We start from the raw sequence: 14,834 nt of genomic DNA on the forward strand, positions 1-14,834 counted from the left end.
TAATCCGAGATAAAAAGATTGTGTAACAGTTATGTATGTGCCAAAAACAATAAAATAGCAAGGGCGTTGAATTCAATTTGAGCTTCAACCATTAAAATTAAAATCGTATACCCAATAAGGAGAAGATGACAATCTTTAATTGCTTCAATTTCGTGTTTAATTACTTAATTTTTAATGGCAAACGTGATGCTCTCATTTAACGTGCACTTAATCTTTTAAATTTACATGTAAAGTTTTATTTACTATTTATATATTGATAAATATATCGTCTTATGCGCCGAACTTAGATAAATTGAATATTTGTTGACAGAAGATAGCTATAATCCGGATTTAGGCCTAAATCCATTCCAAAATGCCAGCTGTCGTATTTTATTCAATTTCAAATTTTGGCGCGCACTTGGTTTTCTTAAAACAGCAGATGTGACAACTCTGGTAGGTAGCAATCAAAAGCAAGTAGATTTCATTTTTTGTACCAATATTGAACATTTGTTTCACGGTCAAGTGCCCAAATACACAATATTGATTATTTTGAGTAAAAACAATTAAAAATAATCTTTAATATACTAACCGCAGTCACCGCTTGTCTGAACAGGCCTTACTCTTCCCGGTTTGAGTATCCACTGATTCACGATGACTCGAACCCAGAGTTGCATAAACATATTTCGATGTACATAAAGAGGGAAATTTATTTTTTTGCCTTGGCAATGCCGCAGCGGGCATATAAAAGTCCACGCAGTCTTGCGATTGTGTGAGTCATGGTGGAAAATTCGAGGCAAGCGTACCGATGCGCAAAGAACAAGCATAAGCGAAGAAGATAAAGATATCGATTAAAATTTCTGCTACAAAAATAAATATATATGTAACGCATATTGTAAATGTCCTAAGTTAAGTGATATAAATCAAATATTTGTGTAAAGTTTAATATTTTAATACGCGTCGAAGTACAACGAGTGAGGCTACAGAAAAGCACACACTAAAGTGGAGTACTTGGCGAGCGCAAATAACGGAAATCAAATTCGAAATAAACGCTGCGCAATAGACGGTGGTGTACATAAGAGTTTAACAAAATCCGAATCAGAATCAGTTGAAAGTGTGATTTTTTTGAGCCTTTGTCTGTAAGTGAAGAGAAAGCTTTAAGCGGAATTACATCTATATATATATATAAATATATAAATACGAAGCCAGCCCGTCGCCATTTTGAAAGTGATTTTACAATACACACACACATATATATACACAGCTGCGAACACATCCACACATAACCCCAAATAAAATCCGAAGAAAAGAGCAAAAAAAAAAAACGAAAAGCAAACCAATTTCCGCAACATTTTAAAGTGAAACATCCAAATCAAGGCAACTTTTAAACCAAACTCAACCCATTTTGTATATAACGCTTGTCGAAATATCGAAATCTGTATAACGAAGTGGCTGAGAAAACTGCGACACAAACACGCTCGCACGCTCGTTGGTGTGAGAAGGTCTACGGCAAAAAAGTAAGTCGCAATTGTGTTAGTTATTGCTGCGTGTGTATGTATGCGCGTGTGTGTGTTTATTCATTAATTCAGGTATTCTCGCAAAATAAATGTACATATGTATGGTTATATATACATGTGGGGTCGTCCCTCTGACGTCCCAAGTTTGCTTGAATAGCCAAACAAACACCTTTTGTTGACGTAAATAGCACACACAGTCTACACACACTCACACGCTGAGACGATAATGCAGCCGTTACGTAGTTAGCACTACGTTACAGGTTGTTGCTACCTGGAAATGTAATCTTTACATGTCTTATTTCCCCTTTTCGAATTCCCGTTTCTTATTATAAACACACGCGGTCATCGAAATATAAGTGCTTTGTTTTACCTTTGAAACGTTACATTTCGTACGCAGGTAAAAAGGGAATTCTGATGTCTATGTACATAATTACCTTTCTTACTCAACCTAAATTTAAATATAGGCCTTTTAACGTCAGAATGTATTTAAATAAACTGCAGTTTTCGTTGTTAACTTAACATCATTTTGTTGAGCATTGTATTTAATGCGGTTGATGAAATACTTCAACTGTCTCCCTTTAAACATAAGCCAATATGTATCGCTTCGATTTTTCAATGGTTTCTTTCGCTCTTCTCCAAAAAACAGGATCAGCACGGCTTGGAATGCGAAAGCAGCAGTTGAATCAGCGAAGAACAGAAAGAGTTTGCGAAAATTATAGCTAAGGATAGCTTAACCGGAGTAAAAGAGATAAATCAACAGACTGATAAACAATACATAACGTTACAAGTAAAACTAAATAAAGTAAAGTAAACAGCAGCTGTACATAAAACATAAAGGAGAAGTGGAAAGCAGCTACGTGCTCAGCCGCCCGTCGCCCTTTTCGTTTCCATTTTGGAGGTCATCTCAACTTCGGCGACTATCAGCTACCAAAGAAAATAGAGCGGCGCAGCTACATCAACATCTCAATAGCAATAGCAGCAGAAGCAGAATCAGAAACAGAAGGCGTTTGGTTTCGATTTATAAAGAATTGATTTAAGTGCGTGTGATATTTAACGTTAAGCATTAATTTAGCGAATTAACCAAAAACAAAAAGGCAAAACAGCAGAAATTTTAATAAGAGAAAGAGAAGAGGAGAGCGGAGAGAGAGAGATATCGATCCAGAGATCGGAAAGCGACGAAATTACTATGACATACTCGCACAATAGCGTTAGGAACAACATCAGAATGACAACCGCATCGGCCACCAAGTCCATACGATTAAAAAAGGGAGCAGCATCAGCGACCTCCGCATCCAACTCATCCACCCCCTCGCCCACATCCGCACCCGTCTCCCCCACATCCGTATCCGCATCCGCACCAGCAACGCCCTTGGTAACTGCACATTCCAACAGTATTGCCAGCAGTACAAATAACGCCCAATTCCTGAGCTCCTCGCCCACGAGTCTCGGTCTTGGCCTGGGTCTATCCGCCCTTGCCACGCCCCCCAACCAGAGGCAGCGGCAACTGCAGTCCCAATCCCAGTCGACCGGATCCAAGAACAAGTATCAGCAGTCGCAGCAGCAGCGCCAGTCGCCGCAGCAGCAGCAGGGATCCTCTGTAGGCGGTGGAGGCTTCTTCTTTGCCAACAACAACCGAAGGAACGGAGGAGGACGTTCGCCCCAGGGAACTATGCAGGTGCGGCAGTCACCCGCCACCATTTTGGGTGGAGGCTTCTCGCCGGGAATCGTCGGAGGATCGGCTCGCAAGCAGAGGAAGAGCCCTTCGTTAGGCGGAAAGATATCGCCCCAGCACCAGATGCAGATGCAGCAGCAGCACCCACTCATACCCACCGCACTGACGCATTTCGCGGGCAGCAAGTGCTTTGATGCACCAGCTCCAACGGCGCTGCCCAAGCCACCGCAGCACTGGACGTTGTCCAGGTCGGAGGGTAAGCTTCCCATGATGATGCCGTCGATGCCCAAGTTCCAGGTGCCGATGCAGACAGGCCGCTCGAAGCGGAATCTCCTCGATGACTTCGACACGCACAACCTGAAGTTGCTGCTCAATGTGCAGTCGTAACCACACTGGTGCTGGAGGATCAGTGTCTGGAGCAGGGAAGCAGGAACAGGATCTGGATCTAGAGCTGGATCTGAAGATGGATCTGGAGGACCGACATGAATGGCAAGAACACCCGGTGGACCCCGAACCCGTCAATGAGTTGCAAAAAAATCGAAATGAACATAAAATCAACAAAAAAAATTAACAAAAACACAAAACAAAAAATGGAAAATGAAAAAACTTTTACAAAAAAAGCGAAAACATTTCAACTGGAAATTTGAACTTTTTTAAAAAAAAACAAAAAAAAAAACAAGAGTAATGTTTGTGATCTCAAGTGTGTATCATAAAACAATTAAACCAATTTGAGAAGCTATGGTAAAGTGAGAAGAGAAAAACTGTTTCAAGGAAAGAAAACTGAAAGTAAACAAAATACAAGTAAAACACACAAACAACTGTCCTCACACAACCGACCGACAAAAAAGAACATCAACAACGAACGACAATGAGAACAAATCAACACAGCGAAAAAGATGCAAAATTCCCCGCTATATAGAACATCCCCCCAAACTCCAAAACTCCACTGTCAACTTCAATGCGCAATCTTTATAGAGACAGCCAGCCAATCGACAAACTGCAACCAGTACAACACCCAATGGATGCCCGGCTGAAATACAAGGAAAACCAAATGGAATGAGGACTTAAGCGAAGGAAAAGCCGATCAGAGGAAGGAGAACTTTATATGTCTAACAACGGATACTTCACAACTGAACATTGTTTTAAACGTGATACGCAAATAGACTTGAAAATTAATTAATAAGTAAAATTATAAATATAATAATATTTATGAGTAATTCAAAAATGGACGCTAGAAGCGCAACATAACGTACAGTTTATGTTTATCCCCCGAAAAGCGGACAAAATGTGCAACGTACCTTAAATGTTGATAAAGAAAAAATGCAGAGAGCAGCAAAAGCTAACAGAGTTTATTCAAGAGACACGATAATACCTATTAACTAATAATAATAATAATAATGCAACTACTATAAATCGTATACCCACCAAATCACAAAGACTAATTCAAACAAAAACTCAACGACAACAACTCAACGCAGCCGCCGCAGCAGAGCAGCAGCAGAGCCGCAGCGCAAAATGCACTCAACTTGCCTATGAAAAGCAAATCAACATCTGTAACTCTCCTCTACCTTAAGAAATATTGATCCACAATTGTATTGTAATTTTGACCAACCTAGATACTTCCATTACTTTTAGTTTTACGTCGCGCGATAGGGAAGCAATTGCCCAAAAATACTGAGCTACAAATGCGAACTGCAAACATGTTTAATTATTCTTAATGTATAATTGCGAAATGGCTTTAAAAAATTCTAATTTAAACATTCTTGAATTGTACATAAAAGGGAACAACGCTAAAATGTTCAAATAAAATTTTCTAAAAACGAGAAATCGATAAACAATAAGAATAAGATCATAAGATCAGCACTTGTAAATGTGGTAGCACGCAATTGGCGCAAGCAAGATTTTATTTATACCAAAATATGTTTGATCTTGCGCCGAGCGGAAACAACAATTGTGAAAACAACTAAATACTATATAAGTTGCAATCCCCAAAGCGAAGGCTTTACGAGAGAGGAAAAGATATAGTAATCGCGAGATGAGGATGAAATGAAACTACTTTATGTAAACTATTCGTTGATGCTCAATACTGAAACACTTGAACCCAGTACCTTATTTTCATTATTAGCATTACTTATTAATTGTTAATATTAATATGTATGTAAATTATTTAAGCCACCCCAAGCAAGCATCCCATACTTCCCGATATATCCCCAGCAAATCCAAAGTTATTTGTATTTTGCGTAGAAAGAGGCAGCGTGAGTTTTGTTATGTGTTTTTGCCAAGTGAATTGGCACTGAAGTGATAAGCCAAAAACAAAAGGAACCCCAAAACGTAATTGATAGTGGAAAAACCCAGAAATAAGATCGCACTTGAGTTTTGTTTATGCATATTGTTTAACTTCCCGAACCAGCTAAATTATGAAACACGAGAATGAGAGATGAAAAGATATGAAACTATAACAAAACACTCAATGATAGTTTTAAAAATGTTGAAAAGCCAAAAAAGTCAAGTACTGTTTAGGTTTACTGAGCAAGTTGTCATATATTGGTAGCTTTAAAGCTTGTATCTTCAAGTTACACTACAAGTACACCCCATCCACCACATACCCACTACTTAGAGTATTGAACCGAGCAGTGGGGGTCACTCGAGCAGTGCTCGGGAAAGCCCCAGCTCACCCCCATTTACCCCCACCCCACCCCATACGAAGTACACACACACACACCCCACAGAAAAACTGTAAACTTGTCGCGCAGAATTTTGCATTTTTTTTAAGTGTAAGCAAAACGTTTGTTACTTACTGGACGTCAGTTTAAGCGGAGAACAGCTTAGACTTCATTGAAGCAGGATAGAGATACAGATACAGATACAAAGCCTATTTGTAAAATTCAAAAGAAGAGAAAACCACTCCACTTAAAACAGACCAAAACAGCCCAGATTCGCCGGCTCTGCCTTGGATTGTGGGCTCAAACGTTCCGGCCCGCTGACTTTTTAAACACCAATCAGTACAAATTAATTTCCATTTCAAAGTTGGGAGCCCGAAACAAGATCGCGGCGGAGCTCTCCATGCTGCGAGTCCAAGGCGTTTGTGTCCCCAACCAAGGCGACTGCGAGTCGAAGGCCTCTGAAATTATAATTCAAATTCAATTTTTTAATTTAAACTTAAAGCGTAACGACGACGATTCGACCAAGTTCGAATATTATTTTTAACCTCTTTTATTTAAGCCGAAACATGATTCGTCGTTCTAAAAACAATGAAAAGAAAGCAACCAAGCACTATGTATTTTTTTAATTTCTCCATTGATCTAATTTACAATTTAATTTGCAATTTTTTGTGATACTTTGCTATATTTTTAAACCTGGTATGTATACAAATTAAAAACAAATACAACTGAAGAGAAAACGATTAATTAAATACCCTCACAATTACCTTAAATGGACCATAAGATGAATGCGAATATGAAGAGCAAAGTCGCCATTCAATATTGTAATTATAGAAACGATTGTGAATAAAAATCTGAGAAGAATTGTAAAGCAATATTGGAAATGTGTTAAATCCAAGTCAACTTTTAAAATTTGAGAAAAAAGAAAGAAAACCCCACAAACCAAACAACAACAACAAAACAATAGAAAAAAAACAAATAAACAATTGTACATGGCTTTCGTAAAGAAATTTATTAAAGCTTTGTATGATTAACCAAAAAAAATTCTGAAATTTGTGTTTTTATTTGCGTTATCACGTACAGTTTTTCATTGGCAATTTTAATTCCAGAGCTAATCGGCATAATACCCCCCGTACAGAACCATAACCCCCCTCTCCACATTCCAGAAGATTCGAACAACATGTGCTCCGAAAAATTCCACTACGCGAGGTTCTCACATGTTTTTGTTTTCAGCACGATATCTAAGCGAGCGACCGAAAAGACAGAAAAGAACCAGAATAAAATTGAAAAATAAAAAGCGCTTTGCTAGGAGATCGAAACAAAGGAAAATGCGCATATAGTACATATGCATATAAATATACATACATACATACATATATATAAATGCAGCTGCATTTGTGCTGCGATTTCACAAACACGCAGATATTGCGACATACATGCATGCAAAGTAAAATAAAACGATAAGCAACTTTACAGAGCCGAAGGGCATATGTAATAGAACCATTTCCAACTCCGTTTTAGATGTGAAAAACTATCCTGATTGTTCCTATGTTAGTTCTGAGTAGATGCCTACTATTTGTGCAACCGCAATCGGATCGGCGAATCCATAAACAACTTATGCGATAAGTGCGAATTGTCATTGTGAGTTGAGGAAATTTATATACATACGCAACATGTAAGCATTTTATAGATTCTTACACAGCAGTCAGCATGATAACGATAAATGTTTAAAGGTTTTACCACATCACCACTACACAAAATAGATACATAAATGTATAAGAAGTTTATATACATAAATTGATATGAGACGATCGATAAGATCTTAGCCAGAGGAGAGCTCAGCTAGCAGCAAAGTCAAGTCAAGTTAAAACTCAAGCAAACCAAACAATTGCCTAACGATCAAACAATCAATGTGTAAATCCCCTCCCAAAAAGCACCCCAGCCAGTCGATTAATCCCCACATCCCCACATCCCATTCCCACCCAACCCAACCTTCCCCAAATCCCCTAAAAAGTGAACAGAGAGATACAAATATTTTCAATGGAAACCCCCAACGTCGAGATCCAGATGACGTCAAACTTCTCCGGCCCGCATGCCATATAGTGAATAATTGGATTTTTTTAGCCCAGCTCCTATTTTTACTAGTTTTCAGTTTTTTGATCAGTTCACTCTTGGATCAGAAACAAGCTTATAATCCATTAGATACGCTCTTTTTTTTTAACTTTTTCAAACTGAAAAATATTTTCAAACTGAAAATAGAGCTTGGCTGATTGCAAAATTGCACAAAGTTGAAGTGAATATGGATGGATGGCTTATTGGTTATTTCGAGTTGGGAGGGAAAATGGCCCGACTTCGATGGAACCCCCGAAAAGTGGCGATCCCAGAAGGAGGACAGTGGAGAGAGAGCTGTTGGATCAGTTTAGTTCAGAGGTAAGTGGGCAAAACACGAATGTGACTCACTGGCGGTACAAACTAGTATTATCTAGGTGGATTTCTCTAGAGGTTGCTCGAAGACAAAAAAACGGACGCCGAGTGAGTGGCGAACGTGCTTCGAATCACCTCATCTCGCACCTACCGCTCCACACAGAGAAACAAATAACAACATTTTTTATGCAACTTTACACGTTTTAAATGCAGTTTTCTAAAAAAGAAATATGTGTGAAATTTGAATACCCATTTAGATCAATTTTAACGTGCTTTGATAAGTCTCGAAAACGATTTGAGTTTCGGATGCAATGAATCATCATCCCAATTGTTACTCTGCATTTGATGTTTGTGTTTTTTGCCCCGCCGCTTTGGGATTTCGTTATAAACGATGTCGCAAAAGAAAACTGGATTCACAGACAACACACTATGTTGGCAATGGGCTTCGGTTTTGAATTCGGTGTCGTTGTTTACCGCTTCGCTACCTCTGATGTATATATGTATGTACATACATATGTATTTACCATTATGCTTGTACTTTATATGTACTATATCCGATCGAGTCGAATGAATACAAGACAATAGCTGTACGGGTTGTCCATAATTGAGCATCAAAAGCGTTTTCCCCTCGTCGAATTCGTTTAATGCTGAGCCCCGCAAGTCTTTAATTTTTTTGTTATGCTCTCAACGGTTTTCAGTCCACCCCCGAGAAATATATATACACGTACATACATATGTATGTATGCATGGCTGTGGACAATGTTTACGTAGTGACGAAAAGCACCCTGAGTGGCGTGTTTTAAAACTCAATACTGAAATAAAAATGTAATATATTTAGATGTAACTTTAATATTTATGGGTATCAGGTAGTCGAGTCGGTCGTGAATTATTGATTTTAAACTTAACAAGAGGTGTATCTATGTGTGCTACCCATATTTGTTGCCCTGGATGTCTGTATGTCTGTATGTCTGTATGTCTGCACACAAACTTAAGGCAAATCAAAAGCGTAAACAATTTTGTTTTTATTTTGCTTTTGGTTGCTACTCTTTTATTTTTATGGCGCTTTGCTTAAGCTAATTGCAAACTATAAATGGCGGCGGCGATAGTGGATTTCAGCGAGGTTGGTCGGTAAAGGGGCAGATACTTCGCGATTGCAAACATAAAAACAAAAGACCAGAGCTAAAGAAAAAACATATAAATGTATAAATCATGGGGAAACGTGACTTAATGGAAACGTTCATACCCCTTGATTGGCATTTTGACATCATTTTGATGTACATTGCTTATAACTAATAAATTAGATAGAAACGAATACGCTTTAGCCCAATATACCCTAACTGCGGGGTATCCAAAACGAGATGTGGCAAAACAAAAAGCTGCGTGCACTGGTCTCGAACTGGGCCCGTAGATGTATCTGTCTGTATCTACGCAATTGGTATCTGTAAGATACACACACATCCGAATGCTCACGTTGTGCCGCCACACGCGCTGTGTGCCGAGCGGGATGGAGATACTGGTGGAGCGAGATGGACGGCGTTCGTATTTACAAGTTTTGTGCGTTGGTCTCTGACGACCCCTTGGCCACCCGCCTCCTACGTCCCCCTGGTCACAGTCCCCATTCCCCACTCCCCTGTATTTTTGTACAACCATATGTATGTATGTATGTACGTATGCGTGCAAAGTACGCAAATGGCGAAGAAAAATATAAAAAAAATTAAATATAAAAATAAGTTAAACACACAAGAGAAAAATATTCATTTTAAGTGAATGCTGGTAGTGTATTTTATTGTATTTATGGGCTATAAAGATTAGATCTTTTCGGGTTTCATTTATTGCTGTTATTTCCATGATGTTTCGCTGAAACACTATGTTTTTTTTCTTATTGAAATTTTTTAAGAAAATTACCAGCTGGAAAACTCCACTTGAACTCTTGGTCGTTTCGTGCTCATAAAAATATCAACAGTTTTTTTTATGTGTATAAATTGTGAATATATTATGGGCAATCATGTGAGTGTGTGTCAACGGTTATTTTATTTTTTTCTTCCTTTCGGTTTTTGTTATTTTCAGGCAGTGGAATAATTTCATTCTGCTGCGCAATTTCTACTATTGATTCCCATTCGTATTCCCACATTTTATGCTTTTCTTTGGCCTGCCCCTATCGCCATGGCTTCGCTTCCATGAACTGCCCTGCTTTGATACCATTTTCTAAATTAAGGCATACTTTCGCACAAACAAACATCCGACTGAGTACATACATATGTACATATATGTGGGGTACTTGCGAACCCTGATAGCATTCGCACCTTATCGCTATAGTGGCTCTGTGTACGTTATAATTATTATTGCACGCGTAAACATCATATATAGTGATAAGAGCGCTTGTTGTTACCTCAGACGGATGATAAGCGTAGTGTAGTGGGGCAGATGTTAACCCTTAGAGAGTCGGAAATTCGGTTGAGTTCGTAACGGAAATGACTCTGTGAAATGGGTTCCCAAAAAAGGTGGATGATTCACGGACTCCAAATAACCATGCGGGCTACGATTACGATTATTTGCTTAAATTGTTAAAATTTGTATTTCAAGTGGGAACTTTATAGTGATGGATATATTCATAGCAGCCAATTGATAATAACTGCATTCAGATCACCCTCAATAATGCAAACAATGTGCATCATACTCATAATATTATTAACCACATTGGCATTCGTTTAGTCAGTTTAAGATTATTCTGATTTCTGTATACCCTCGGCAGGTTCAAAGATCTTACTAGTTTCCATAGAGGTCATACTGGATACGAAGCTCTCAGCAAATTGAAATACTTGCTATTCCAAGCACCTTGAAATGGTCTTAGGTTGGCAATCGCTCACCTCACTGTATTGACTTTTTATCTCGGCGAACACGTGACATGCGCTTTGTCTGGCAATGGAAAATTCCCCCCACCGCGGGCTCCCCAGTCTATGTGTTTTCATAGCTAGAAAACTCATTGAATGTGAATGAATTTGTTATCGGTCAAGTGGGAACGATGTGTGATAACCCAGTGGCTTGATAAGCGGCGATGTCGAGCTTGGATTGCATGAAGTGGTCTGATCGTGAGATTTCAGCTTGGAATCAGTCAAACATTTCCCAGTTCGCCGACAAGATGTGGTCCTCTACGACTATTTTGGTTTTCCTAGCAGCATTTACTTTGGTCCAGGCATGTTTTCGATTTTGCAAGCATGCGGGCTGTTTCCTAACCAAATTTCTTACAGGGCAGCATGCGGTTCCACTTTACCCTGGATTTTCACGTACCGCAGCCGCCGAATGCATCCGACACCATCGACAAGACCATTATTGTGGAGAACAATCGGATATCTATGGTAGACAACGAAGAAGCGACCACTAAGGCTCCGATGACCCAATGGACGGAACAGGATCAGTATAACCAGGACGCATTGCTGAAGGTGACTGATACGCGCAGATCGGTGCAACAGCTGAATACGGAGCTATCACCCTTGGTTGGCAGGAGCACCGATTTGGCCAGAAGGATTAAGCAGAGTATGCGATACGTCAACGAGGTGGATGCTAATCTGGATGATTTGACCAGCTTTGGGCAGCTGGTGGAGCTGCTCACGAAATTCGTTATCCTAGTTGATAACCTAAGGGATCCAAACAATCTCGGAGGCATTCGAAGCCTGGAGTACGTACTCCTCAAGTTGGCTCTAGAGAAGTACGACCTGCTCAACAAGCGACAGGAGATCGGTGAATACTTGGAAAGGGCGGAGAGTGCCTGGCGAAGATACCAAAACACGCAGGTGGTTGTTCTGGATAACTCCACCTGAGTCCGGGCTCAGATGCCTATGACCACCACATTAGGAATTTAGTTTTAGGATAAACCAGGACAAAGACCAGCATCATGGGTCGACACAATCGCTGCACCATGATCTACTAGAGCGGCTCGGCTCTTGAAAGGAATAAAAGCCAACGAAGGGACTTCCTGTCTATTATTCGATTTCACTGCGATGCCCAGAATTGCTACAGGTATGCGAGGGGAGTACCACCGATTCCAGGGGTAGAAGACCCTAAATTCCCTTCGGTGCCCGGTTTCGTTAAGGCTGGAAAGTACGTTACACACGCTAGGAATGCCTTTGTACACTGCAAAAAATTATAGTTATAAGTCCTAAAAGCGTAAGCAATCATGATAAATAAGTATTTTACCCTATACAAAAATTCGGCTTGTTTTTTATTTGGCTTATTTCAAGAAAAAATTTTATTTCTTAGCTTAAGTATTGATTTATTTATATTGATAGTACATTTAATTTGAATAATAAAGAACTGCAATAGAATACTTGAAAAAGAAAATACGAAAAAGTTCTCAGTGCATTTCCATTCAGCAAATGCAGGTAGTCGGAATCGAGGGTAGAACAGCTGCCAGAGCTGTTGCTAATGGATGAAGTGGAGGGTAGGGTCCCGATCGCAGACAGAAATTTCCGAAACCCGAAGCAACCACTAACAAAAACCATATGCAGTTAAGTGGGAAATGGAATGGGGCGATCCCGAGGAGAACGGCATCATCAGGACGTTACGAGTACCATTTGTCGGGTGGAGTGCGGGGGCGGGTATTCGGGGTAACGATATCGTCGTACCCCCCATAGACGGTACTCAGGGAATTCCCAGCAGTGTGGAACGCTTGAAAGGCGACACCGCATCCAAATCTCTGAGTTACCCCTATGGCTTCCTTAACGGTTTTCAGCGATTTCTTTTTTAGGGGTGTCGTCTGGAGTGTCGACTTATAAATACGCTCGTACAATCCATAAATTTGCCTTTGTGTTGAGCAAAAACCATGAAGAAATCGGTATACATAATGAAAACTCGATTGGCATAAGAGGTACAAGCTGTATGAATACAGGTTTAAGCTCTTTTTTTATCAACATCAGCCGAAACTGGTCGAACGGCTTTGGAACATGGGCCATCCGATGGCTTATGTATCGTTTTGACAGTTTATGTTTGTACTAAAATTTCGCTGCAGGCGATAAATATGTATTGAAACAGCATCCGGTCCAAGAAAGTAGTGGCTAGGGGGATGAAAAACAGAACATGGGATTTATGTAAAAGTATCAATTACACATGTGGACAATGTGCTTGCATACATAGTACATACATATATGTACTTATGAACATATATATTCATTTAATATTTCATACAAACCCATGTTGTAAATCTATTATTCAGAAATTGATATTGAAAACCACGTACAGAAATATATTTCCATCGTAAGATCATTTATTGTTTAAAACAAAATAAAATGCATATTTTGTATACGTTATTTAATGTTTTTATTTTTTATGTCTAATTCTAGTTCTCTACAACTATTGTATTATTATAAAAATTACAAAAGTAAGCGTATAGTATATACATTGCACAAAACACAGAAGTTAATATGAGAAAATTATTTGACGCGTTATTAAAAACTAAAAAGTAATTGAATCATTGGTTGCATTAAAGCTCAACCCTTGGTTTGTGAATATTATTGTTTGTATATTTAATTACAAATTACAGTTCAGTGTTTAAATTTCGCGCCCTAAACATTAGACGATGTACGATAACGATTAACTGTGTTCTTATTGCCTATGTTAACTTGCTGTTAAAAGAATTTTGCCCTTATTGTAAATGCATTTGTAAATGATTTGACTGGTGAATATTCAATTCGGCTTGAAGTTGCGTAGGATTTTCAGGACCTCGATCTGAAAGTCGAGCTTACGATCGGCGCACATCTGCTGCATGTGAGGCTTAATTGTGTCGAAGAAGGCCTGATCAGGATCGGCGGACAAGTAGGCGGTGTTTGTACTGCAGGGTGGATCTGGTGGTAAATGTGGAATATATGCGATTTCCGGAGTGGCGGTGTCCCCCTTGGCGCAGCCCAGATCTTCCAAAACCCTATTTATGTTGTCCGGAATGGCTGGATTACGGATGGCAGGGTCAATATTCGATTCCTGGTCGGAGTTTCTCTTTCGTGGAGTTTTTGCAGATCTCAGTGCGGCAGTGCTCACTCGCTTCCGTTTGCCCTGAGGCTTGGGTTGCTCTTTCAAGGATAATACATCGTCCTCCGACTCTGCTTTCACGTTCAGCAGGAAACTCAGTTCCTTTTCGTAGATGTAGGAAGCTCTGGCCACCTCCTCCCCACTTTGACGTAGCCGGTTGACCCGTAGGTAGCTGTCCCTCGTGTTTTTCCAACGTTTGAGCAGGGTTTTAACTGGAATTGGAAGTTATGTATGATATAGACTCAAATAGGTGGGTACCACCTACCTATTTCCTGCCTCTCCGGCTCGCTGGAGTCGTCAAAATTCGCGCAAAGCTCGTGCCCAATTTGCTGCCAGGCCTCATCTCTGAGTTCGCGGTTATGGAAGTTTGGGTGGCTCCGTTCCCATATAATAGAACGTTTGTGTATCGCGTCAATAAACTCGTACATCGAATAGCGCAAATTGTTTCCCGCTGATCGAAGAACTTTATGATTGCCCATTATTTATTGTTTATTTTCGGGTTGGATTGGATTAACAATATGTTGCTTGCGTTTAACAGCACCACTGGAGCTGCTTAACAGCACTCCC

General features: G+C 39.7%; 3 protein-coding genes and 1 pseudogene across 3 annotated transcripts; 3 read left to right on the forward strand and 1 right to left on the reverse strand.

Moving 5' to 3' along the window:
* Window positions 1-747: 747 nt before the first annotated feature.
* On the forward strand, window positions 748-3,754 carry LOC6607190 (protein MLP1 homolog). Its single transcript, XM_002031938.2, has 2 exons — window positions 748-1,493; window positions 2,140-3,754. Exon 2 carries the CDS (start codon window positions 2,680-2,682, stop codon window positions 3,550-3,552), a length of 873 nt encoding a protein of 290 aa, XP_002031974.2. The 5' UTR covers window positions 748-1,493; window positions 2,140-2,679; the 3' UTR covers window positions 3,553-3,754.
* Window positions 3,755-6,818: 3,064 nt separating this feature from the next.
* LOC116801812 lies at window positions 6,819-10,218 on the forward strand (annotated as a pseudogene).
* A 992-nt stretch (window positions 10,219-11,210) lies between these two features.
* On the forward strand, window positions 11,211-12,455 carry LOC6607191. Its single transcript, XM_002031939.2, has 2 exons — window positions 11,211-11,442; window positions 11,498-12,455. The coding sequence occupies exons 1-2, from the start codon at window positions 11,305-11,307 to the stop codon at window positions 12,065-12,067; spliced, it is 708 nt and encodes a 235-aa protein (XP_002031975.2). The 5' UTR covers window positions 11,211-11,304; the 3' UTR covers window positions 12,068-12,455.
* A 1,253-nt stretch (window positions 12,456-13,708) lies between these two features.
* Window positions 13,709-14,812, reverse strand: LOC6607192. The gene is made up of 2 exons (XM_002031940.2): window positions 14,533-14,812; window positions 13,709-14,479 (listed from the first exon to the last, which is right to left on the reverse strand). The coding sequence occupies exons 1-2, from the start codon at window positions 14,744-14,746 to the stop codon at window positions 13,929-13,931; spliced, it is 765 nt and encodes a 254-aa protein (XP_002031976.1). The 5' UTR covers window positions 14,747-14,812; the 3' UTR covers window positions 13,709-13,928.
* Between the last annotated feature and the right edge of the window lie 22 nt (window positions 14,813-14,834).

The sequence above is a fragment of the Drosophila sechellia genome, chromosome 3R, assembly GCF_004382195.2.
Source record: "Drosophila sechellia strain sech25 chromosome 3R, ASM438219v1, whole genome shotgun sequence".
NCBI lineage: Eukaryota > Metazoa > Arthropoda > Insecta > Diptera > Drosophilidae > Drosophila > Drosophila sechellia.

Coding starts and splice junctions, on each gene's coding strand:
- LOC6607190 (XM_002031938.2), top strand. CDS start 2,680: ATGACATACTCGCACAATAGCGTTAGGAACAACATCAGAATGACAACC.
- LOC6607191 (XM_002031939.2), top strand. CDS start 11,305: ATGTCGAGCTTGGATTGCATGAAGTGGTCTGATCGTGAGATTTCAGCT. Junction 11,443..11,497: donor CAGCATTTACTTTGGTCCAG/GCATGTTTTCGA, acceptor AATTTCTTACAG/GGCAGCATGCGGTTCCACTT.
- LOC6607192 (XM_002031940.2), bottom strand. CDS start 14,746: ATGGGCAATCATAAAGTTCTTCGATCAGCGGGAAACAATTTGCGCTAT. Junction 14,480..14,532: donor GCCGGAGAGGCAGGAAATAG/GTAGGTGGTACC, acceptor TTCCAATTCCAG/TTAAAACCCTGCTCAAACGT.